Below are 26655 nucleotides of genomic sequence, written 5' to 3'. Positions count from 1 at the left end.
CGGTCTCTTTGTCGCCTCGTCGAAATGAATTAGAAATGTTAGTGATAAATGATGGAACTATTTTGAATCATTATTGTAATGCTCCAACATGATTGTTGTAGATATGCCAACATTAGATGAGAGTCTTTCTATATAGAACATGTGGCTAAAACATTGAAAGTAAGGATTCAACTATAGATGCTTTTCTGCAAAACAACCCGCTGGCCAGAAAGCCGTGCATGTCTAGATAGGGGCTATGTATACCCCTGGTCGGGTAAGCCTTGCTGAGTATTAGTATACTCAGGGTTTGTTGCCACAATTATTTCAGGACACCCGGACGTTGACTTCTGTCCCTGCTGCGTTAAGTTCATCCGTCGGGACGCAGTGGGATGGGAGGTTGTGGAGCCCGACGCCTAGTTAGGGGATTTCTCGTTGTACACTTGTGGCAGATGTAGGCCTTTTACATCTGTTCGAACTCTAGATTCGGTGATGTAAAGTTTGTAGATTATGCAGGTATTTAAACTTGGTTTGAAAAACTTATGGCAGAATCTCGTGTATATTGTTGTATTTTCAAATATGTGTCGTGCTTGTACTATCTGCGCTCACCTTCGCGTGAGACTATCGGTGATGTTTCGATCGGGACGTGGGCTGAGAAAGGGCTGTCAAATTAAACCATTAAGCTAATGCGCCCGATGTGTTCAAATGACGGCCATTACGTTTAATTTAGAGTTTTAATTTGGCGGTTCCGTCACATAATCGCTCAGCTAGCCCACCATAGGCGGCTATGGAATCAATACCAGTAAACAAAACTACTGATGAACCACGAGTCATGTTATCAATAAAGTTGTATTGTCCTTTCAAAAAAAAATCAAGTTGTGTTGTACCAACTAGCAAATTGTTCATGTGCCCTATTACTGGATTTATGAAGTACACAGCAAGCACTGGCCGGCACGCATGGTGATCTTGATACTGCAGTTTAGCCAATAAGTTAAAACCATGGTCAACCACCATTCTGTCGGTTAACCCATAGATGCCGGCCAGCTCCATCCAGCCCTTACTTTGGTAGTAGTTAGTGTGCCACTGTGTTCGAGTAGTTAGTGTCACTATTTCAGGACTTGTCATGCCTACAAGGCTACAGCTAATTTTGTTCGCTGTCATGTGCTGATGATAGCTTAAAGTAAGAACACGCAAGATAAATAGTTGTCCTTTGGATCACGGGCCAGTAACCCCTTAATCTTGTCAGTTTTTGTTTCTGGACTGTTTGGTAGGGGGTCGTAGGGAGTAGTCAGTTAGTACATTAGTACCAAGTTGTCCTTATTTTGGTGCGGCATTTTTCTTAGTGCTCAAGAAGCATGCCTCTCCCGGCAACATGTATTTCATCATTGTTCCTTCCCAACGCATCTGCTTAGAGCATGGCTTATGTTACGCCGAGTGCCGGCTGGGAGAGATGCCATGTCACGAAGCGGTGGTGGCGGACCCCACACAAAATTAAATGCTCTGCAGGTTCAGCAGCAACGTGGCGACGAAGGAATAGTGATGGCAGGCTCAAAAACTGCCCAACTGTGCAATCGCCCGCTTTGAGCCGGCGTGAAGGGAGTCGCATGCTTTCTTCTCTCTCCTACCTTCTCTCTCCGCCATGTCGTATTTCGCCAGCTGAATCAGCCTCATAATACTTGCTCTTAGTTCATCCTCGTGATTCCACTGCACCATGACTCCATGAGTTTCTTTCACTGGATCACAGATGATTGCATGTCCGTACTGGGATTCAGAATTCAGAACCGATGCGCAGGACAACCGTACCAAGTACCAACCCCTTAACTGCACATGATCGATGATATGCCACGTCTTGCAAGTTTCATTTCACGACAGTATTGTGGGGCTGCCAGATGACCCAGAGGCAGGCAGAAGGGAATGGGGCGTCTGCGGCTTGAGAAGTAAGAGCAGTTGTTTGGTACAAGTTTGTTCTCATCTTCATCCGTAGCATTCATATATAGCGTAATTCAATCCATGGCGGTGTGCGATCGAATCATTGCACAGTTTCTAGATAGAGGGGATTCTTGTTTTCAGAGTGATCATGCAGGAGTTGGTTCATGAGAGTCAGGCAGATACTGCTCTCTATATATATCATGCTGTTCAGCTTTGCATATGCGCCATGTTTCATTGCAAACCTAAAACTTCACATTTGGAACTGTGACAGGCGACCTAGAATAATGAAATCATGCGACGGTAGCATCAATCACATCCCATCTTACAGTTGTTGAACTCTCAAAGGACCACGTGATGTTTCCTCGGCACACTTCTAGCTAGGGTGGTGTGATTTGCAGGCCTTGCTTCAGACATCATCAGAATGGAAAGGAGAGAGCACTAAAGATGACGTAAAAGCTGCTGCTTGTGAGGGCCACCAAATTTAAAAGGGGTCTCTCACTCTCTAGCTTCCTACTTGACAATGCACGTCTTCCTTGATTGCAGGGCTAATTTCAGTCCTAGCTAGAAACCCATATCTCTCCACCAGCTAGTAAGAGTAAGTATTATAGTGGGCTATAAACAAACTGAATGCTGAGGTGGAGGAGAGAAAAGAGAAGAGAGAGGAGAAGTTAGTGGCTATAAACAAACTGAATGCTGAGGTGGAGGAGAGAAAAAAGAAGATAGAGGAGAAGTGGGCTGGCTTACAGCCAGTTTCGACACAAAAACTAAGAAATTTGGTGAGATAGACAAGTGGACCATGTATTAATGATAAAGAGCTAAATCACTATAAAGGGGGTTGAGATATGAGCTGCAAAAATTGTTGCAGCCAGCAGCAGGCTAAATCATTAGCCTTGCTCTAAGTCCGATCAACTTCAGTCGCCCAGGCCTTTTGCTGAAAGCAAAAATCTGGCCAACTTTTTTTATTAGAAAACAAAAAAAGTTTGCCCAACTTTTTTTTGAAAACAAAAAAAAAAGTCTGGCCAACTTCAGCTAGCTAATCTGCTGCTTCTACGCTGCTCACGCCATCCATGTCCCTAGAAAGGTAAGCACCCCATGTTTGAGCCATAAGTCTGTTCGTCCTTCGCAAACGAGGAATGTGGTGGCTACCATCCTAGGAACTGAAACGAAAGCCTCTTTCAGATCACCAGTCACCACTACACAAAAGGAAGACAAATTCAAATTCAAACCTCACGCACCTAAGATTATTCGCTGAACGCTCTACGTCAGTCTTGCTCTCTGGCTAGTTTATGGATAGGAAGTACTACGCCTAGTAGTGCGGCAAGTGCTACGCCCAGGAACTGAAGCAGCAAAGGACTCGTCCTGCTTCTACTGTTTCTGTAGCACATGCCTCCGATCCCCAAAGCCCTCTAGCAGTCTAGCTAGCTAGGGGACCATAGCCATTGAAGTACACATGCCGAGGAAGCTCTGCATGCCCATCTTGGACATGGATAGCAGTAGCACTTCTCTGCGACCTACCAACAAATAAAGGCTGAAACCGGTGGTAAAAATGATTGGATAGATGAACCTCGCATCGCTTCGTCCAGATGGATGAGGCTGACACCCTCGCTCTGCATCTGCATATGTTGCAACTGAACTGAATGATGAACAACGCGTTGCCAATCATATACAGGATTTGCACGCTGAAGAAACGCTAGCTGCTGGTCGATCGTTATCGATCCCAGAGTGGTCGTCGTCGTCTTTGCAGTAGTGCCAGAGTGGGCAGTGGCGCGGCGCTGGCTGCAGTACTCTTCCTGGCACTGCATGCCGCGGTGGGCGCTCTCTAGCCTGATGCCTGCCTGCCCGGCCGGCGGCCACTCAATCATTGATGCCCGGAAAGATGGACCAGCGATCTGGCGACGAGCGCGAGGACGCGCGCCTTTTCCGTGCGGCGCTGCTGCTGCTAGCTTCTACTCTCCGGCCATGGCCGGCCGGGCAGGCTTGGTGGCGGCGGCCGCCCGCCGGGCGCCCGGCATGCATGCTGGTGACGGCAGGCGCTCTGATGTCTTTGGGACCGTCCGTCTCGTAGCAGCCTAGAAGTCCTACCACGTTTTAGTTGATCTGAGCTTGCTGTTCCATCCAAGAGCCAGCAGGGCCCTGGCAGCCTGGTTTTTACACGATCTCTGGTAAACATTCTTCGCAGTAACAACTAGCAAGTGACTAGTATAGACTCGGCAACAACGGTGATGACGCTCCTTATGAGAACATCTTTCTTTCTTCTCTGTCATTGTTCTTGCACATTGCTGTTATCTTCATGAATCAGCGTACTCGTATCCCAGTCGCAGCACGTGATCGAGGTGCCCTTGTCGGAAGACACACGCCGAAAATTTCTTCCCTGCATTGACTTGTGCGGATGCAGAAACCGCAACCTGTCGTTCTTCTTCTCCATCGATCGATAGATTTCGTGTTTCCCAATTTTCTTCGCCTAACGTTGGCGCGCCGCATGCCCGGTCGGTCATCAGATGCAACAGCCTCGGAAAGCCCGGCGAGCAACCGGTCACGGCGGCGACCAGGCCGGCGAGCGACCGCGACCCTGGCTTCATTCAGTTGCGCATTCGTTGTCTCGGGTCACGCCGGAGGAGAGGAAACACCGGGCGGCGCCACCCGTCGCCTTTACGATTCGCGATGGCGCTGGCCGTCGTCCTCTCATGCCGCCGATCGACCCGGCCCCCACGCGGGCGTCCGGGATCGGGGCCGGACGCTAGCCGCCAGCGCCCAGCGGCGGCCGCGAGCCCGCGACAAGTACGCGGCGGGCCACTGGGGAGCCCAGGCCGGTAGGCCAGCACCCGCTGCCACCGCGGGTCGCCGGGTCAGGGTGTGGGTGGGTCACGACGCGCGCATGCGCATGCGGAACACATGCCCGCGGCGACCCCGCCCCGCCCCCCGACCCCGGGCTTCCCCCGGCCGGGCACGCGAGGGACGGAGTGGAACCCGGCGCGTGTCGAGCGAGCCGACCCCACCGCGGCAGGCACAGGCAGGCGGCCGGGCGCCGCCACACACCCGACCGGAGCGCCGGCCCCGCCGGATTCTGTGGTCGCAAGCGCCCCGCGCGGACGGTCACCGCCTGCTTGCCACCCACATGTCGCGACGTCGCGCGCCAGCCCGCCCTCCTGGCTTGTCTGTGGCTGGCCGCTAGCGCGCGCGCCGTCGCGTCCCGTCCCGCCACCGAGCAAAGGCTGCCGCGCGCGGCTGGGGCCGGCTGGCTGGTTACTGGACGCGGACGAGCACGGGCTGGGACGGGCCACCGGGTACGGTCCGTGACCGCGCGGCCGCCGGCCTGCGGATTTTACCGGTCATGGCAGCGGTGTCAGCAGGCTGCCCGATCCGGGGGGATTGCATCCAGACCCGACCTGGCTGGCGCCCCCGCGTCTCTCCTGCAACCGCGGCCAGTTTGGATCGGTAGTCTCCCATCATATCGGATGCTGGACATCAATTTAGCTTTACGTGCTACTACCTCCATCTGAGAATATAGATACTTTTAAATTTTCTTCAAGTAAAATCTTTTTAACCGTAGATGGTAAAAAGACTATAAAAATTAAAAACATAAAAGTTATATCAATTTATTCATAATGATGAACTATTAAAACATATAATTTTCTATTTTAAAGTAATTATTTTTAAAAATATTATTATTTAAAGATAACTTTGGTCAAGTCTAAAAATTGCTATATTTTTGAGGTGGAGGTAGTATTTGCTTGTCACAGTTGCACATGGTCTGTGTGTTGGGTGGGTGATGGGTGGTGTGTATGTGTGGAGGGGTGCACAGGAGCACCGTGAAGAGAAAGAGAGGAAGGGAAGAGAAAAGGCAGAAGGAGTGTTCAATAGTCTAAAAAAAAAGGAGAGTTCAATAAAGGAGAATGAGATGAATCTCTTAGTATATGTTTTTGGTTTGGAGATAGATTGGATCTATTTTTAAGTATTGTTTGAACAAATCTCTTGTCTGCTAGCTGGAATAGGTTGCACTCTGTTTTTGTATTTGGTTACAATAATAGATGTGGGATGAGGTGGCTGTTTTTTAACACAGGCCGTGTTTGGTTCTTTCTAGAAATCATAGAATACGTTTCCTGAGAAAAGAATCTTGCCCGCATGAAGTACTAAATAAAGTCTATTTGCAATTTTTTTAAGAATGAATGTAACTTTTCACGACGAATCTAATGATAGTAATTAATCTATGATTGGCTATATTGATGCTACAATAACTATCCTCTAATCACACGGTCAAAGATCTCATTAGATTCTTCAAGGTTCCTAGCGCAGGGGCTCTGGAGTTGGTTTTGTAAACTGCCTTTGTTTGACACCCCTAATAGACGATCAAAGTCCATTTCAGTATCTTCAAGGGAGTATCCAAACAAAACCACTGTTAGGACCATCATGTTGTACCCACTTATCATTCTCTTCAGCTTCTACCTCCTCGATCTTCCTCTTCTATCTTCCGCTTGCCCACACCATCCGCTCACGGTGGCCTGCTTCGACCTCGCCCACTTTCTCGTCGTGCCGCTACAGGTCGCGTCATGCCGTTCTCCGCAGGTCCTCCACTAGAGGCACGCCGCCGTGAGCCAAGCTCGCACATCTCCTCCTCCTAATGGAGCTCGGGCACGCTCTACTACACTGCCCGGGTCGGCCGCAGCGGGCCGAGCTCACCCGCCACACGGCTCTCCTCCGCGCAGGCTAGCCGTGTCGTCCAGAGCTCACCCCGCTGTGCTATGCTACTCTGCCGGAGCTAGGCGTAGGCGAGCTGCCCTGCTCTGCCCCTCAGTCAGAGCTGGGCACGGGGCACGGGGCACGGGTAAGCTGCCCTGCCCCGACCTCGCTGCGCCGCCCCTGGCCTCGCCTCTGCCTACTCCTCCACCGCCGTGTCCCGACCTCAGCGCCCCCCAAGCCACTCCTCCCCCTGTGCTGCTCGTTCTTCGCTTTCCGGAGCCGGAGCTCGCTTCCCCGCCGCATGGCATGCCGGAGAGCTGCTTGGAGGAGACAGATTGGAGACGCCGTTTAAATGGGTTGGAAAAGTGGGCCGTACTAATTTCTTCATTTTTGGGGGACCAGGTGAACCCATATCTATAAGGAATATTCTCTTATGTGTCCATCCGAACCTACCTTGAATTACAACCAAACACGGGTTGAAGGGAGTGGAACCCATATCGACTCACCGTCCAAACACTACCGCAGCTAACCATCTCGCACAGCTAGACTCGCACGTCAATGCTAGATTTATGTTAATGTGAGGTTGCTAGATGGCAGAGATGTATGTAGCCCTGCTAATGGGTTGGAACCCGCACCATACCCAACCCCACCCAAAATTAACATATTTAGATATCCAACCCTACCCAACCCAATTAGTTAATTTCTCAACTCTAACCAACCCGCCCCATTATAAGCGGGTAACCCATAAAAACCCATGGATTCTACTATGCAGAGGAATTTAGTGGTTCTACACTTAATGTGGGGATCACATATATGTCCAGCCACACTACTTTGCACAGAGTATGTGTCAGTCATATTGACTCATCTCTAAAAATTTCAGTCAATTTCGATAAAATTTTATAGTGTGAACGCGAGATTTTAATTCCAGAGTCCGAGTCTTGATGTGGAGCCCACGTGTAGTTCTAGCCACGCTACTTTGCACAGAGTAGCTGCCAGTCGTACTGAGTCATCTCCAACAAATTTCAGTCAATTTCGATAAAATTTTATAGTGTGAACGCGAGATTTTAATTCTAGGGTCCGGCTCTTGATGTGGAGCCCACGTGTAGTTCTAGCCACGCTGCTTTACACAGAGTAGCTGCCAGTCGTACTGAGTCATCTCCAACAAATTTCAGTCAATTTCGATAAAATTTTATAGTGTGAACGCGAGGTTTTAATTCTAGGGTCCGGCTCTTCATGTGGGCCCCACAGGTAGTTCTAGCCACACTGCTTTGCACAAAATAGCTGCCAGTCGTACTGAGTCATCTCCAACAAAATTCAGTCAATTTCGATAAAATTTTCTGATATAAACACGTGGTTTTAATTTCATAGTCCAGCTCTCACGTGGGACCCACATTTATATATAGTTATACTATTTTGTAAAAAGTATCCATTTCGACCCACCCCAACCCGCTTCAACCCGTATTTATATAGAACCCGCCCCGACCCACCCCATTAACTAATACAACCCATTTTAAATCATCCAAACACACTCCATTTCAAAACCCACCCCATAAAATCCATTTCAACCCAACTCATTAGCAGGCCTAGATGTATGCTGATGACCCAATATATATTGTGCCGTAAACATTTTTTGAAACTATGTTTGATCCTAGCGGATCACCCGTGCATACAATAGTTTGGTTCTCGGTGACTTTTGTTACAAAAAGATTTCAGATTTGGCTAATCCTACCTATATGTAGTATTTGTTCGGCCAACGAGTGATCGAATTTTCATCCACCTGGTGGTTTTTTTTTAAAAAAAATCCTGACGTGTTATATGGTTCATGTTTCTTGCAAGCCCTCCTTTCGTCCTCGTCGTAGGCCAAGCCTCCACCCAGATCAATAGACGGTCAGGGTGAGGGCTCACTAGCGAGACTACCGGGCTAAACATGTCTACAGTGGCAAGCAGGCAGCCCGCGGAGAGGGGCGGCCACAAGCTGACGTGAGCAGTGAGAGCGCGTGTCAGCGTCAGAGACACAGAGACGATGCCGGCGACAAGAGACCCAACACGACGGAACTGTGGCGTACGGATACGCCGGCCGGCTACAGTTGAGTTCAGTTAGAATCCAACGTGTCTGCACAGCACGGCAGGCCAGCAGCTGAGGCCGAGGCTGGACAAAGGGCCCCGGGTGCTGCGGATTCTCCATCGAATTGTCACGGCTCACCCTCACGTAGGGATAGAAATTGTAAGAAAATATAAAAATAAATATCTGGACATTCGAATTTGTTTCCATACATATTCGACATGTTTCCATTCTTACCCTTACGGGAGCCCACACCCGACAACACGCACCGACCTGAACGCCGCCGACCAACCACACTCGAAAAAGTAGACGAGACACAGGCCTGGCCGGAACGGAATACCGCGTGCAACGCAACGCGACCAAAAAAGTCGATCGATCCCGTCCCCATTCCCTTTTTCGCTGGACTTTCTCCTTCCAATCAATCCATCTACGATACACTGCAAAAACTTTTGTAAATATATATAAATAAACGAACAAATAAACCTGTACAGACACACACACACATCTGCATAGCTGCTGCATACTATACACACACATGAGAAAGAAAAGAATCCGGGGAAGGAGAAGCCAACAAATGGAACCGACCCGACAGCATATGTGGGGTAGGTTTGCTGGTGTTCGTCCACGCCATCGTCGTCAGGTCCAAAAGTTGCTCCCACCCTTCCTGCTCCGGAGCCTGGTCTGGTCTACCAACGGGGGGCATTTCCGGCAACCAGCCCGGCCGACACCAGCGGCAGGCAGCGAGGTCCGGCCGCCGGCCACCGGCCATGCCACGACACGACAGGACAAGCTTTTGTTAGCGGTTTAATTTCCTTGGCTCTTCTGTTGCTCTATCACTATTCACTAGTCGCTTCTACTACTCGTATGACGTATGCACATCGGGGCAGCACGGGGGTCATCTTCCTGTCCTGCCATCCCCGTCGCCGGCCGGTTGGTCCGACGGCGGGGACGGCGTGACCACCGGCCGGAAGATCACCGGCGCGCCGTGCTGCGGGTAGAGGAGCATCAGCACCGTCGGCGCGTGCACGTAGTTGGGCGACCGCGCGAGCTCGAAGCGCTGGAGCAGGACCGCCAGCGTGAGCTTCGCCTCGAGGAGCGCCAGGTTCTGCCCGATGCACATCCGGGGGCCCAGCCCGAAGGGGACGAACGCCAGCGGGTGCGCCGCCGCCCTCGCCGCGCCGGCGGCGAAGCGGCCCGGGTCGAACCGCGCGGCGCCGGGGCCCCAGAGCGCGGCGTCGTGGTGCATCGCCATGATCGGGATGAGCAGCTCGGTGCCCCGCGGGACGGACAGGCCGCCGCCGAGGACGACGTCGCGCTTCGCGCGGCGGATGGTGGCCAGCGCTGGCGGGTACAGGCGGAGCGTCTCGTTCAGGATCATGCCCAGCTGCAGGGAGCAACACAACAAAGTGAGACTTTTTGTCGTAGCGGAGTTACCGAAATGCCCTTGGGGAATGAAAGGGACTGCAGATGTGTCCGGTTTGTTGGTGGTTTAATTTGGGGAAAAGCAGTGTGCAAGGGGTGTACCGTCTTGAGCTTGGGGAGCTGGTCCTTGGACGGGAGCTCGTCGGCGCCGCACACGGCGAGGACCTCCCGGCGGGCGCGCTCCTGCCAGTCCGGGTGCATGGCGAGGAGCACGGTCGCCCAGGTGAGAAGGTTGGTGGTCGTCTGCTTGCCGGCGAAGAAGAAGGTCTTGCACTCCTCCAGCATGTCCGCCACGGGTATCGCCGGCGCCTTCTTGCCGCCGGCATTGATCATGAGCCCCAGCAGGTCCCGGAAGCCGTCGCTCTCCTTGTCGTTGAGGCCCGCGTCTTCGTCCTCCTCGGCCTCGTCGCTGCGGCGGCCGATGAGGGCGACGAGCCCCCGCCGGATCTCCCTGTCCAGGCTCCACGACAGCCGGTTCTTCTTGGTCGGCAGGAACCTGCGAATCGATTCGAGTCCCGGAGCAAAGAGATTGAGAGACAGCCTGCGGGTGACCTCACGGTTCCGGTTGCTGGCGACGCCGACGTACCGGTAGCCGGGGACGAGGACCTTGCGGAAGGCCTCGGAGGCGAAGGCCATGAGGCGCGCCTGCATGCGGAACACGGCGCGGCCGGAGTCGTAGCTGCGCCCGAACGTGGCGCGCGTGATGGCCTCCTCGGTCACCGCCTGGAACCACTCGGCCACGTCCACCTCCACCTCGCCGCCGGCGGCGGAGGCCATCGCCCGCCACCGCTCCGCCAGCGCCGCCACCGACCTGCCGACGTGCGGCGCCAGCCGCTGCGCACGGAGGGAAGGAAAGGACACGGCACGTGTCAGTGTCGCGCGCGAGGCGCGAACCATTGATTGCCGACAGCAATCGGATTAAAAGCAACCGGAGGAGGAGGAGACAGCGCGGCGTGCGCGTACGTTGAGGTTGTCGGGGAAGAAGGCCGGGGTGAGGACGCGGCGGTGGAGCGCCCACTTGTCGCCGTGGAGGCTGACGAGGCCGTTGCCCTCGAGCTGCCGGACCACGGGGTGCGCCTCGTACCGGTCGAACGCGTCCGCGCGCGTCAGGAGTATCTCGCGCACCAGCTCCGGGTCCGCCACCGTCAGCCGCGGCGTCGGCCCGAACCATATCAAGAACATCGGCCCTGCACCGCCGCCGCCATTAATCAATCGATCACCACCCCGGAGCTGGACAAGCGAATCAACGACAGCCGGGCATGGCAAAGGCGCGCGTTACCGTAGATCTTCCTCCAGTAGTGGTAGAAGGCGAGCACCCGGGGGAGCGCGTCGTGCGAGTCCGGCGGCGACATGGGCTTGGCGGCGGCCTCGGCCATGAGCGCGACCATCTCCGTGACGCAGCCGACGAGGAGCCGGTACGGCGGGCCCCGCACGCCCTGGCGCGCGAAGTGCGCCTCCAGCCTCCGCGGGCGCCACCAGAGCGCGTCCGCCACCCGCGCCGCCACGTGCAGGAGGAGGAGGAGCAGGCACGCCCCCGCCGCGGCGACGCCCGCCACCGCCCTCCACGTCCACCACCACCCCGGCGAGTACGCCGCCGCCGCCATCGATCGCGCGCGCCTCCCCTGCTTCCGGGAACAGAGAGGTCGATCGAGGGTGCTTGCCGACGGGAGGGAAGGAAGGGAACACGGCGCCTGCTTTCGCGGGTGCGTGTCCCGACCACTGCAGCAAGGCTGCCTGTGTTTGTTTGGAGGCGATGACGATGAGCAGTCAAGCAGGAGGGCGGGAAGCCGGAGGCCGTTATATAGCAGAGCTGCTGGCGGCCCCGCCGCCCCCACACACGGGAGGAGTCAACGATGTGGGCTTGCTTTTGCTTGCGCCTGCTCGGCACCTTCCTCTGCATGCACTGACCATGTCAGCCTGCTGACATGGCATCTGCTCCTGCTCTGCTCAGCTCAGTCGAGACGACGAGGAAGCTCTAAAGAGAGAGATGCGTGTGTGAGAGGAGGTAGATGGTGATGACCTGCCATGGACAAGTTGTCTTCCTCTTCTGACCACCTACCAATCCTTGGTGTGGTTTTGTCAGAGCGCCTGATGATTGTCATCACCTGCTAATGATGAAAGGGGGTTTGGATTAGCGTGTTGGTTGGGAACGCCCGGACCTGATGACCGTTTATCTCGTTGAAATCAGGAGGGCGAGCGGTTAGTTGTACTTGGACACTGATGAGCAACTGGTTTCAGAATCTCCAGGCGTTCGCGTCTCAACCATGTCCATCAGTTGGTCGACATCTGACAAAGAAATAGGTCGAGCATGTCTGTAACAAGTAGCCTCTAATTTCTGCATGATTTTGATGAAATATAAAGAACTTCATTTTACTTTGAAAGCAAACCGGAATATAAAGTAATCAAACATGTAAATAAGAGTTCTTGATTAGTGTTTCAGTGCTAGAACAGTTGCCCAAGCGACTGATGAATGTCCTAGTACTAGTAGTTCCTATCACAAGATAAAAAAGGGGAAAAGTCTCTGAAAGCCCTAGCTTTTATCCCCCTGTATAGTAATAAAATACCACTGAAAGTCCTTGTCTTAGAAACTTGTGATGCCTTTAGTACGCCCTTTTTGCTGCGGTACAAGTGTTCCACTACGGGGGAAAAAGCGGTAAACTTGAAGACAAAGGCCAGAGATATCGTTATATTCGCGGTTCTTTGTCTAGCCAGGTACTCGTAGAATATGCATGTCAATTACCAACTTTATTTTGGGTAAAGGACGAACAGATCTTTGTCAAAAGTCAGAAGTGCCAAGAAGCAATCCCCTACAAGAGCCCACATCTCCACCTCGTTCTGTCGTCCAAGTCACGCTTAAGCTCGTACGTTGGCCTTTGCTTTCTTGTGGTCACAAACCCGAGGAAATTCTCCCAATATAAAATTGGCATCATCTGTAATAAGTAGTTGCAGTATTAAAAAAAATCTCCTCAACCGTCAGATACATACAAGGTGTTTTCTTTTCTCTCTCTGTTTTTTTATTATAAAAAAGCTGTTCCTGAACTTCACATGTACAAGTATGTGTTAGTGTTTCTCCATATGCATGTATGAATTGTTCGAAAAAAAGTTTATGAAAGAATTGTTCGAAAAAAAAATGCATGTATGAATAATCGAGATTACGTTGGCCTAATCATACATATCAATAATCCAAGTTGGTTTTCCTGATCCTGCGAAGAAATCTGTTTGGCGACAGCCTTACTCAACCGGAGGTGGCATGTCCAGGTCCAAGTACAAGATCTAAGGGAAAACAAGTACGACGACAGGGAGACCCAGTGGTAGGTTTTTCCGGCCCGGCCGGGTGGTTGCGCGCGGCGGCAGATGGCGACCGCGGCCGGCGCCGCTGCCGCTGCCGCGCGCGCGCCACATGGAGTCCGCGTTGGCGCCGCGCCCGCCCAACCGCCGGCATCACGTTCCGTCCATAATGCTGGCGGATCACTGAGCTAGCTTGCTAAGCCCAGCAGCGTCTGGTCCTCGCACGCCATGATCGGAGCTCTCAAAGGACGCTGACGCATGCGGCGGCATCTCCGTTTGGGAGGTCTGGGTGACTGACGTCGTCGCGAAGGGCAGCCCGTTAGGCGGTGGCGGGCCCGTGACACGTCGTCAGGCCGCGCTGCCACCTGCCAGCCGACGTGGCGCGCGCGATGCATGCCAGCCGACAATGGCTGGGTGTCGCTGCGGCCTGATGACGATGCACGCACGGATCAGCGGCCGCGCCGGACCCGGCGGGAAACGAGGTGGGCGCGCGCGGAAAGACAGGCCCCGCCCGGGCCGGGGCAGGCGCGCCCGTGTCGCCGGCACGTCTCGTCGCGGCGCGCACGTTGGCGCGCGCGCGCGGGCGCGGCGCATGGAGACGGCGGCCGCGGCCCGGCGCGAGGGCCGCGTCGCGCGGGACGGTGCCGGGCGCGGGCGGAGCACGACGCTGGGGTTCGGGGCCGGGCCTCGGCGCGCGGACCCCCGGCGACGGTTGCTTGCCGCTGCCGCCGCCGGTGGCCTGCGCGGCCGGCATGCCTGCTGCGAGGAACATTCCTGGGCGCACGTGGTCGCCCGTTGGCACGGGACACGACGGGGCTCTTGGCTTGTCGTACTCGGCCTCGGATGAAGTTAAGTACAGGCGTTTATCTTTAGCTAGGGTTCATGCATGCCTGTCGATGTTGGGGGCCCAAAGGATTGGAGGAGTGAATTGTATTTTTGCTATTATACAGTTACTAGGACTGAGAATTTGATAACTGAGTTGGAGAAATGTTAATGACATGAATCTCATCCTATGAAGCTCTCATTCCTCTCTCTTCATAATGAACATAAAGTTTAATACTAAAAAACACTTATAACATTTCCACTTAAACTGCCTAACCGTACTTATTCAGTTCATGACATCGGAGGTAGGGAGATCTCTAACTGATCTCGTTAACAATGGCCGCTCATCGGTCAGTCCGCCGCCCGGTCGATCTCGACCATGTCGTGCTCGTGCACACACATGCATGTTCGTTGCCTCGCGTCCAGGACCTTGCCCTGACGCACACGCATCTCGTTGCCAACGAGGGCGCCATCGTGCTCACCGCGCCTGTTGCCTCCTGTGGCAAGGAACCAGTTCCGGCGACGCCTCAAACGGATCAATCGTCGACAGGTCACAGGTACACTTCGTTCGTCCGGATGGTTCTAACTGAAATTAGCCTTCTACTGCTAGTACTTTTTTTTTGTTTCTTATCCATTTAAAGTGGAAAGCCGCAACCTGCAAAACAAATTTTTTTAAAAAAATGTCAATTTAACTACATTGAACAACCCAACTTAGCCCGGAATAATATTTTCGTTTAATTCATGCCTCAACAAATAAACTATTTTAATTGGTTTAATCTAACCCCCAATGAAATATGTCTTTTTTGTTTCTCTATAAAAATTGAGTTTCAACTAAGTTTTTGTCTCATGATAGAGCATGATACATGTTAGAAAAAGACTGATCTCTTCCATATTTACTAAGACTAATCTTAGTCTGTATTAGATGGTCCTAACATATAAAATTATTCATGAAAAGTCTTGATTTATTTTTTAACATAACTTATAGTGTCCCCTACAACCCACCAAAATTGAACATAAAATTCAACAAGTATGTAGAGAAAGGAAAAAAAAGATAAATTTTAGTAGAAGGTAGATTAGACGACTAGTTGTCCCCTCGAAACTAAGTACTACATGCACAACATACTGCCTACTACGTGCGTCAAATCCAACAGCTTGAGGGTGACACGTTATTGCCGCCACTTGGCTTGTGGAACACAACTAACGTAGATCACGATCAATGATCGGTAACGTCATGTCGCGATAGAGAAGTAGAGATACGAATCGCATCGTTCACTTTAATTAAGGGCCGGCCGGCCGCACTGAATCTCGTGACCCGCACTGCAGAGAGTGGACTAGTGTTGTTCCACGCTAGTATTTGCATTTGAATTCAGTGGCGCATCTAGAATTTCAACTATGGGTACGAACGGTCCACTAAAATTTGAAGGATATTGGTTGTGGAAGTGAAACGATATCATCGTATATTGCAGAAAAATATATTTTTTCTTAATATTCTAGTAGGTGATATAACATCTTCATTGATAACACATCCAGGAAGTAACCTTATCTTTGCATGATTTATTGTAAAAAGGTACTCTCGCTCCTTGCCGCAGCTACCAGTTAGTAGCAACAAGAAGGATATGTAGCAGTTTTAGCAACAAATTAAATAAAGAAGGCTAAAACGATTGTGCTTGGTTTAATTAAAGTTTGGAAGGAACTACATAGCGTTCTCCTCACAACTATTAATCAAATTACCTTTGTCAATGTGGTTACATTCCAATAACAAAACCAATAACATTGTGTCTGCTCTGGAGAATAACACAGCGGACTGTTTGTCACTGTTTCGCTCTCGTTTAGCTCTTGTACCTTGTATTTGCAAGGCGTTGTGTAGACGGCTTCTATTTTTTTCAATCATTGTAAAAATTTTCTTTAGATGTTTTTTTTAAAAAAATGGATTTTAGGTACAGCTGTACCCCCATGCACGTACTGTATATCCGCCCCCGTGTAAATCTGTCCTATTATTAACCCTAGAACAAAAATCTGTCCTACTGCTCCTTACACACAAAGTTTAAAACGAATCACCATCTACGTTCATATATAGATCATGGAAGAGCTTCCAAGCTATCGGCACTCCAATTATATATGTGCCTGATAAATTGATTGTTGCCCTTCCTCTCTTTCTTTTACATGATGTTTTATGGATTTTTGGTATATTTTAATTTACCGTCGAATTTGGTTGTTTGTACTCGATGCTTGATCCGATCCGGTTTCAATATCTTCAGTTTAAACTACAATTGATCTTTCATTCGCATCAGAGATCATTTTTTTTCATAATGTAACATATGATAAATTTAGAAGCAAATCGTGGCTACTTTTGGGTTAATCTTCTCGTAATGGCATATGTGGGTAATTTATAACCTATGGTTTTTATCGTTGATGACGTTTGAGTCCACCAAATCGATGATCGGATGTCCCATTTCCTGTGGGAATTTCTAGTGTTCCCTCTTTTTTTTTTCCTACACGTTTCAAGCCTCAACTGGAGTGCAGTTCTGAAAGCAACTTTCAGAAAGGCCTCAAACTTTCGGTTATATGCATAGTAGTGCAATGGCGCATCTTGGCGGTTTAGCTAAGCTAAGCAAAGTACACTGACAAAGTGAGCGAAGAAGCAGTCGATCTCTGCTGGCTCCGGACGGCACTCTGCCGCAGCTGGGTCAAACTGCGAGTGCGTGTGCCGACGCGATCTCGCGTCTGCTTTCAGCGCCGGCCGGCAGACCGCCTCCGTGTAAAGCGAAAGGAGGAAGCGGTTTGGCTTTGGTTTTTCTCGACCCCCCTGCGTCGTGATGCAAGCTCGACGACGAACCACCTGACGAGATCAGTCAAAACGCGACGCCTTTATTCAGACTAAAAAAAACCGTAAAAAGTGCGCCCAACCACTGTGTCGTCGCCTCGTCGGTCGGCGTCTTGACGCACCGCCACAACGGCAGACTGAAAGAGATCGTCGCAAGGCAACACGCTGAAGGAACCGGAACGCGCACTGTACAACAATCCAGCGCCAGCTAGGCGAAACAATACAGTATGTGATTTGCGTCAGACGACATTGTGTAACATACAGGCTGTTCTTCTTCTTCTTCTTTTTTTTTTCTTCTGAGGCTGATGATGCAAGGATCGTCGTCAGAGTGATGGTAGTATGTTAGTTGGCTCGAGTTGATCTGCTCTGAACTTTTCTGAACCATTGCAGCTGAACCGCCAGCTGAAGTTTTCAGACGGTCTGTGCTCCATAGAATTTTCTGAAATGGAAGGAAGATCAAGTCATCATAAAAAACTCAACTCGCGGGGGTAAGACAGCTCCCGAGCATTTTTGCTAAAAAAAAATCTTCTCACACAGGCCGAGAAGGCCATAGACCTATGCTTTGGCATGGGCAGATGAGAGAGTTTTTTTTTTCACGCACACATTCTCCAGCCGAAAGTCCACCCACGAGAGGGTTCGAACCCCGGCTGGCAGGGCACAAGCGCCAGGGGCGTCCCGGGCAAATAGGAGGCTAGTGCGGTATATTAAGATGCGCTCTAGTGGCCTAGCAAAATTAAACAATAGAAACCTGAGGCGCTTGCAACCGGCATCAGCGAGTCGATATCGCGACCGTCAGGCGCGAGTTCGCTCCGCTCCGCGAGACACGAGTGTCAGTGCACGACACGAGAGGAAGCGGCGTCGGTCTTGCCTTCTATGTCAGTGATTTAGTCGAAAGCCGCCACGGCCGCCGAGTGGAAGCTTCTGGGATGCAATTTGGGCCTTGTTTTCCTATGCATTGGGCTGCAAATTAATGAAATTGAAGCCTCTTATATTAGTATACATAAAATATAATTTATATTTTAGGGGCTCTTTACACTATTAGAAAACAGGCTATGGGAACCGGTTGGAAAAGGCCTTAGGGACCGGTTTTCCAACCGGTTCTCGCAAACCGAGATCAATGGCCTCGCCTTTAGACACCGGGTTTTTCAACCGGTGTCTTAGGCTTCCATTGGTACCGGTTGGAAAGACCAACCGATACCAAAGAGGCTGCCATGCTGACGCAAGGTGGCAGCCCCTTTGGTACCGGTTGGTCTTTCCAACCGGTACCAATGACATTTTCTCTTTTTTTTTCTCAAATCCAGTTTTATTTGTTATATTTATTACTATTTATTTTTTTATAGTTGCTAAACGCACTCAAGCTCTACAGTACTATACGTTTATTGGTCGTTCGTGTTCGTTTTCAGAGAATATTTGAAACTAACTAAAAGTGAAATGCGAGCATATAATTAAGCTAATTAGATGAACTAATATATTTACAAACATCAAGGCATAACGTTTAAAAATATTTACAAATGTACAAGTCATGTTTGTAGTCCAACTACTGGTTCCCTCAGGAGCTCGATGGAAGTCCTCTATGGATGTGACCGTCGTGGTAGAACTCGCCTCTAGGATCCAAGATCTCGTTCAAAATGAATCCGGCGAGCTGCTCACACACGGCGTTGATCCGATCAGTAGAGTAACATTCATCCCTCATTTGAGACATCTATCATTTAGGAAAAAAGGATTAACATCATGTGCGTTAGTACAGTTATGAAAATGTACTAGTGAATGGGTTGGACGTACTCTCGTATCTTCATCAGTAGCCTTCCCGCATGGAGTCATGATGTGCAAGTAGTCGCATACGTAGTACCCGCACCAATCAGTTTCTTGTTGTTGCCTCGCACACCTAAGGAAAAACAAATAAATTACTCAATTTAGAATAATTTGGGATTATATACTTAACTAGACAAATCTTTATGAATCAACATACCGGATAATCCATGTTAACGTTCAGTTCGGGCCTCCATTGACCACGTCCTTTGTTATTTTTCACAAATTTTTTCCAAACCATGCGCTCAATTTTAAGTTTGATATTCAAAAATTGTTATTAACAGAAAAAAGATTTGATTGTGCAAACTGAACTTACCTGTTCAAGGGGTCTAGGATATATTGGATTGCGGACTTTGGATTTCTCATTGAGTCAAAGACTATAAGATTGCCGGTCTCTACGGAAAGTATGAATAAAATTCAATGATAATTGCAGATATAGATAGAATATATACATATATGCATTAGACGACTTAATATTTATTTATTAATATAACAGAGGATTGAGTCGACCAAGACTTAACCAAAGTTGTATGGTATGAATATATAGGATTTGTAATTTTGCCTAGTCAACAAATCGTACATGTTTTGGCACGTTTCCTTGTAATTTTCGATGAGCACTTTCTGGTTGACTAGCAAATGAGACATGAAGCCGATCTGATGGTGCCATCCATGTTTTCAGCTTCTTTGGGTCTCCTGTCTAAATGATACAATAGAAATTTTATAATGCACACATATAATTATGTTCTTGTTAACAAAAAATATTAATGTAGAGGTAAGTGATACTTACAAAACCCAAATGGTGATGATAGAGGCGTCGAGGGCTTGTCGATAGTAAATGTGATATAAATTTTCGAAGTACACCCAGAAGTCGTCCTCCCCGCAGAAGAAATCATGGTCACGATACTTGACTCCAAACATTTTCCCTTCGTCATTCGACATTCGCAGGTACCATCTATGCAAATTGAACATCTGCGTGCCTAGACTTTTCTCCTCTTCCTCAGTGACAAAAGGTTTTTCATGCTGGAATGGAGTAAGAACGGGAGCGACAGAGATTTCCGCCTCCACTTGCCCCGTTGCATTCTCTAGTGTTAATCTAGTTTCAGAAAGAAATATCGCGGCCTGTAGGTCCGCCTGGAGTTGTACGTCCGTCGGGTGTAGGAGTGTCAACCCTGGCACCCGAAGGGGCTCGAGTTCTTTTTATTGTGTGCCAAGCTGAGGAATGGTCTTGCCACATTTTTTCTTCAGATTTCTCACCTTGTGTGCCTTTGTCAGAGTACGATCATAGTCCGAGGGTAAGCTTTTCGATTTTGGTGGGTTGTCTAGGTTTGCGAGAAGCTTTTTCCCTAGTTCTAGAGGTACCTTTTCCCTCAGTGGGGGGACTTTAGGCTTCAACTGTTCTTTTATATATAGAGCAGTCTCCTCTTCCAACTCCTCAGCGGTTTTCTCGTAGGTTAATTTTCTTTCGACCGTTTTCTGCTTCTTCTTTGAGGGTCCAGCCGCTGGGAGGGATGCTGTCTTTTTCTTTCCTTTTTCTGGTGCAGGAGGAGTTGGAGTATTCGTGGCCCTTTGCGACGGTGGAGACGGTGGTGAAGGAGGTGGTTGTGGGGACGGCGGTGAGGGAGGCCGCGGAGACGGGCGATCGGTCTGCACGGGAGCCGTTGTGCTTGCAGTAAGTTTGATGTCGGCCTTGCGCCATAGAACGACCCCGTGCAGTGCGTCTCCCAATGTTTTCTCTCCATCCCCTCCAACGAAGTCGAGCTCAACATCCTTATTGTTTCCAACTATCTGGTCGACTGTGACGGAGATGTAGCCAGGGGGTATCGGCCTTCCATGAATTGTAGTAGAAGGATTCAGAGGCAGAGCTGACCCGTATGCGACATGAATGGATATATTCCTTGCTCGCACTTGAAGTTCGCACGGTGTCGGCATGGTGACTTCATACACTGGATACCTCTGGTCATCTACCGCCATCGGCTCAATCTGGGGTTGCTGTTCCGCTTGTACGTCGGTGGATGCACAGTTGCTGCGTCGCTGAGAGGCCGGACTTATCAGAACATCCGGGTGCGACCCAGCAGTGCCCCTTTGGCTCAGATCTAGCTGCACTGCCTCATTGACCCTGGCGTCCATCTGAGATTCCAAGGACGCAACCTTCCTGTTCATCTCTTCTTGTATGGCACGGAGTTTCTCTTCCTGTTCGGCTTGGCTCTTTCGGTGAGTCTTGTAAGAGGAATCTCCGTCCCAAGCAACTTTCCATGGGACCACGCCGATGCCGCGGGCTCGTCTAGGGTGTTCCGGATTCTTTAATGCCCTTGTCAGCTCATCATTCTCCCTTTGAGGCTGGAATGTTCCTTGTTGGGTCTCATCTATTGCAGCGACTAGATCGCAGGACACTTTCTTGCATATGCTCGAGCACGACCAAACTTCCATCCAACTGGTTTAGTGTACGCCATTAGTAAATAACCACCACTTGGATCTATCCAGCCAGTCCCAAGTCGTCGGCCTGATGCATCTATCCATAAGGTCCTGCTCCATCTTCTGCCATTTTTTAACTGACTTCTTGTACCCGGCAGCCCCAAGGTGGTGGTTGTACTTCTTATTTGCTGCATTCACCTTGGCCTGTTCGGATTTTTCTTGGGCTTCCTCTGATAGTTTGTATTGTTTGAACTCCTCCCAGTATGGTTTTACCTGAGGAAGATCGTCCCAGTTCGGCTCCTTATCCTTCTTGATGTAATTGATGTACAACTTCTTCTTGAAAGTTGCAAAGGCAAGGGCCATCTTTTTCAAGGCACATTTCTTCACAAGTTCTTGGTCAACTCCTTCAGGAAGAGTGAACATATCCTTGAGTTATGCCCATAGCATTTTCTTCTGATGTGCAGGCACGACGTGTTGATATTCTTCAGGTTTGCTCGTTTTCCATAGTCTTGTGGTGATCGGAATTCTTGCCTAACCCCACATTGGTTGACAAATTTTGTGCTAGCAGCCTCTGGAGCAATTGGACAGCCCTCTGCGTCCACTTCTGTAACGACCTGTCTTCCCTCCATTTTCTAGGTTGGCTAGCGTCTCCCTTTTGACTGACTTAACGAAGTCGATGCGGAGGTCGACTAAATTATAGAAAAGATATATTAATCGCAAAAATAATCTACCGAAATCACCATGCATATAGTTTTAAGATTCGTACTGGAATATGCTGCTATTGATTGGGCGGCGGCGCAAAGTCATCATCTTCTTCATCGGCATCTCCAGACATATTCAGGAACGAATAAGCTGTCCGAGCATCTTCTTCAGCGATTGGCTGGGTGGTGTTGGCCCTCGTGTCTTTGTTTATTGCGTCCAACATGTATTGCCTGGCGACCTCGTCATCACCGAAGGGGTCCATCCTTAACTGAAATCGTAAAAATGTGTTAGAGTATGTGTCCATCCTTAAATGAAGCAGGAGAATTCAATTCTTTAAACGAATATGCGTGTTTGAGAGAGAGTGTGTGTATGTTAGAGGGACAGAGAAAGAGAGAGAGAGTTAGTGAGTGTGTGTGTGAGAGTCAGTGTGTGTGTGGGTGTGTGTGTCTGTGTGTTTGTGTGTTAGTGGGACAGAGAAAAAGAGAGAGAGAGTTAGTGTGTGTGTGAGTCAGTGTGTGAGTGTGTGTGAGTGATTCTGTGTGTGTGTCAAGGGTCGAGGATCGATACTTTATATAAATGTATTAGAGTGTGTTAGAGTGTGTGTGTGTCGAGGGTCGATACTTTATACAATTGTGTTAGAGTGTGTTAGAGAGAGAGTGTGTGTGTGTTAGAGTGTATTAGACTGTGTGTCTGTCTGTGTGTGTGTTAGTGGGAGTGTGTGTGTGTCGTGGAACGGGGTCGAGGAACGGGGTTGAGGGTCGAGGTCTAGGGTTGAGGGTCGAGGTCGAGAGTCGAGGGATGGGGGTTGAGAGTCGGGGTCGAGGGTCGAGGGACGGCGAATGCGTGAGTGAGTTAGAGAGCGAATACGAACGGGTTCGAGCTCGAGAATTAATTTAAATCAATCTTAATTACAAATACAATACATGTAATCAAGAATTGTACATAAAATTATTACTCGTTGTCGTTACTCGTCATTACTCGTCGTCGTCGTCATTACTCATTGTCATCGTTACATTATACAGTGCAATACATGTCATCATCGTCTAACCATTAAATACATCATTAAATAAAATCTTTGAATGACACAATTATACACTACAGACATAATAATAGAAATAACTAAATTCTCTCTAAATTTTCTTCATTTCCTTCTATATATGAAATAACTAAATTCTAGATAATATCAAATAATGGCAAAAAAATAATGACTACATTCTCTCTAACTAAATTCTCTCTATTTCCTTGTCTAACTAAATTCTCTAACTAATGTATATAAATAAAATAACTAAATTCTCTAACTAATTTTTTAAATTCTCTCTATTTGTCTACTAAATCTCTCTAATTGTCCACTAATTCTCTACTAATTCTCTAATAATTCTCCCTAATTCTCTACTTCTCTCTACTTCTCTATAAAATCACTAATAATTCTCCCTAATTCCCTAATTCTTTACCAAATCACTAATAATTCTATCCTAATTATCTTATAATTGTCATAAAATTAAAAAAAGGGGCGGCGGCGCTCTGACGGCCCGGTCGGCCTGCACTTACGGCGAGGAGGGGTGGCAGCGGTCCAAGGGACGGTGGCGTCGAGGCGGCGTCGACACGGCGAGGGGGCGGCGACGGCCGAAGGGCCGGCAGCGTTGAGGCGGCCGGCGTCGAGGTGGCGCGCAGGGGAGGCCGGTGTCGAGGAGGCGCCAAGGGGAATGGCGGCGGCGCATTGGGGTTCGGCGTCGAGGGGTCGTCGAGGAAGCCGGAGAGGTCAAGGCGAGGCGGCAGAGCGCGCGGGGCGGCGTCGTGGAGGCGGCGCACCGAAGAAACGGGCCGCGCGGGGCCGTCGAGGAGGCGCGTCGGTGGAGGATTGGCGGCGGCGTCGAGTAGGCGTGCCAAGGGGCGACCGGGCGCGGCGCGGAGGGGGCGGCGGACGACGATCGGTGTCGGAGGAGACGACAGAGGAGGATCGGCGCTGGTGCGTGGAAGGAAGAAGTGAGGAAGAAGAGAAGAATACAGGGCACGGAATTATATACACCAAAGGCCTTAGGCACCGGGTGATAATTTCGACTGTTGGCTTTGAGGTCCTAAGGCACCGGTTTGTAACCCACCCGGTGCCTTAGTTAACCCAAAGGCACCGGGTGATAATTCCACCCGGTACCTTAGGGCTACAACGGGCGGGAGTTGAAAAGTGCCTAAGGCACCGGTTAGTAACAAAAAACCAGTGTCTAAGGCTGCTGAAATATTTGTACTTTAAAGCTTTTGCCGCCAAACCTATCGAAAGCACCGTGTAACGCAGTGGTAACCCTAAGTTTTCTAACCGCGGAGGCCCGGGTTCGACTCCCGCGCGCCACTTTTTTTTTGCCAAAAATTTGGTACCGGTTGAAACCTTCAACTGGTGCCAATAGGTTATTTACAAAATCGATTAATTGAATAGTAAATCTTTTCAATGTATAACTAATCATATTAATTGCATAATAAATCATAATAAATCAAATAATTGCATAATAAATTATTTAAATGCACAATAATTTTAATTACTACATAATAAATCATTTAGGTGCATAACTAATTATTTTAATTGCATAATAAATCATAATAAATCAAATAATTGCATAATAAATTATTTAAATGCACAATAATTTTAATTACTACATAAGAAATCATTTAGGTGCATAAATAATTATTTTAATTACATAATAAATCAAATAATTGCATAATAAATCATTTAAATACACAATAATTTTAATTATTACATAATAAATCATTTAGGTGCATAACTAATTATTTTAATTGCATAATAAATCAAATAATTGCATAATAAATCATTTAAATGCACAATAATTCTAATTACTGCTTGATAAATTATTTAGGTGCATAACTAATCATTTTAATTGCATAATAAATCATAATAAATCAAATAATTGCATAATAAATCATTTAATTGCCCAATAAACCAATTCATTGCATAAGAAATCTGATAATGTTCACAGAAAATATTACAAGACATAATCATTCAACTAAGAGAATATTAATGATGGTTCGCTTTACAATCGTCCCTTCATTATTATCATGACGTGCGTACGGAGCCTCCTCTTCGGCTAAAAGAATATTTGTGTCAACCTCCACTGCGAACGGAGTCATATCTTCAACCTTATTGTATTCTTCTTCATCTGTGACATCGTCGACTCCCACAATTTTCTTTTTTCCTGCCAGAACAATATGGCGCTTTGGCTCATCTCCGGCACCTACAAAACTTGATTTATTCCTGGACTTGTCCTTTCTCGGTTTGCTAGATATGTCCGGCACATAGAAAACTTGAGTGACATCTTTATCTAGGACGAATGGTTCGTCTCGATAGCCAAGCTCTTTGAGGTCTACCGTTGTCATCCCGTACTCGTCGATATTGACATCTTTTCCTGTGAGTTTAACCCATTGGCAACGAAATAGAGGGATCTTCAACGGCCCATAGTCGAATTTCTAGATCTCTTCAATGTAACCAAAATATGATTTCGTTTGACCACTAGAGTCAGTGGCAACTATACGGACACCACTATTTTAATTGGTGCTCTTGTTATCTTGGGCTCTTGTATAAAATGTATAACCATTAATTTCATATCCTTGGTACATCAGGATTGAATTTGCCGGACCCCTGGCCAGCCAAGCTAGCTGCTCATGAATTTGATCGTTGGCCATGACTTTCTTCTGCAACCAGGTGGCGAATGTATCGTTACGATGTTTTGTAATCCATGTCTCAGACTTCAAAGGGTACATGCTTCGCACAATTTGCATGTGCTCCTCCATGTATGGAGCCACCAAGTCTGATTGTTGTAGAACTGTGAGATGTGCTTTGCTTAACGTGGCATGATCTGTGGCATTTACTGATTTCCTTCCAAGTGTGCCCTTTCCAATCAGCCGCCCCTCATGACGTGATACTGGAATCCCAATTGGGCAGAGTTCTTCCACATAGTCAACACAAAACTCAATGACCTCCTCTGTGACGTAACCCTTCGCAGTGCTTCCTTCTGGACGAGCCCGATTACGAACATATTTCTTTAGGACTGCAAATTATCGTTCAAAATGAACATATTATGAAGAAAAATAGGACCGAGAATACCAATCTCTTTGACCAGGTGAACTAGAAGATGCGTCATAATATTGAAGAATGATGGAGGAAATATCATTTCAAGACTGACTAAACTTTGGACAACATCCTCTTGTAGTCTGCTTAAACTCGATGGATCGATTGCCTTTTGAGAAATTGTATTGAAAAAGACGCATAGCTTTATGATTGTTGATCGAACATTAGATGGTAGAATACCTCTAAGTGCAACTGGAATCAATTGCGTCATCAACACATGACAGTCATGGGACTTTACGTGTGCGAATTTCTTCTCTTTCAAGTTCAGTAGCCTCTTTATATTCGAAGAGTAGCCTCTTTATATTCGAAGAGTAGCCTGATGGGACCTTGATATTGTTCAAACAGTCGAACATACTTTGCTTCTCTTCCTTACTAAGAGTGTAGCACGCCGGACCTTGGTAATGACGTCCTTTATCCCTTTTTCTGGATGTAGGGCGGCCCGTTGTTTCATACGTTGAAGATCTTGCCGCGCTTCCAATGTATCCTTTGGCTTATCGTAGACACCAAGGAAGCCTAGAAGGTTCACACAAAGATTCTTTGTTAGGTGCATCACATCAATTGCGTGGCGGACATATAAGACTTCCCAATAAGGTAACTCCCAAA

At 48.7% G+C, this 26655-nt stretch overlaps 1 protein-coding gene across 1 annotated transcript; it reads right to left on the bottom strand.

The window, feature by feature from the left end:
- Positions 1–9079: 9079 nt before the first annotated feature.
- Positions 9080–12083, bottom strand: LOC120668709 (cytochrome P450 734A4-like). The gene is made up of 5 exons (XM_039948463.1): positions 11346–12083; positions 11030–11253; positions 10653–10900; positions 10169–10562; positions 9080–10028 (listed from the first exon to the last, which is right to left on the bottom strand). Exons 1-5 carry the CDS (start codon positions 11668–11670, stop codon positions 9540–9542), a joined length of 1680 nt encoding a protein of 559 aa, XP_039804397.1. The 5' UTR covers positions 11671–12083; the 3' UTR covers positions 9080–9539.
- Between the last annotated feature and the right edge of the window lie 14572 nt (positions 12084–26655).

The sequence above is a fragment of the Panicum virgatum genome, chromosome 4N, assembly GCF_016808335.1.
Source record: "Panicum virgatum strain AP13 chromosome 4N, P.virgatum_v5, whole genome shotgun sequence".
Lineage (NCBI taxonomy): Eukaryota > Viridiplantae > Streptophyta > Magnoliopsida > Poales > Poaceae > Panicum > Panicum virgatum.
This window is presented reverse-complemented; position numbering and strand designations above follow the sequence as displayed.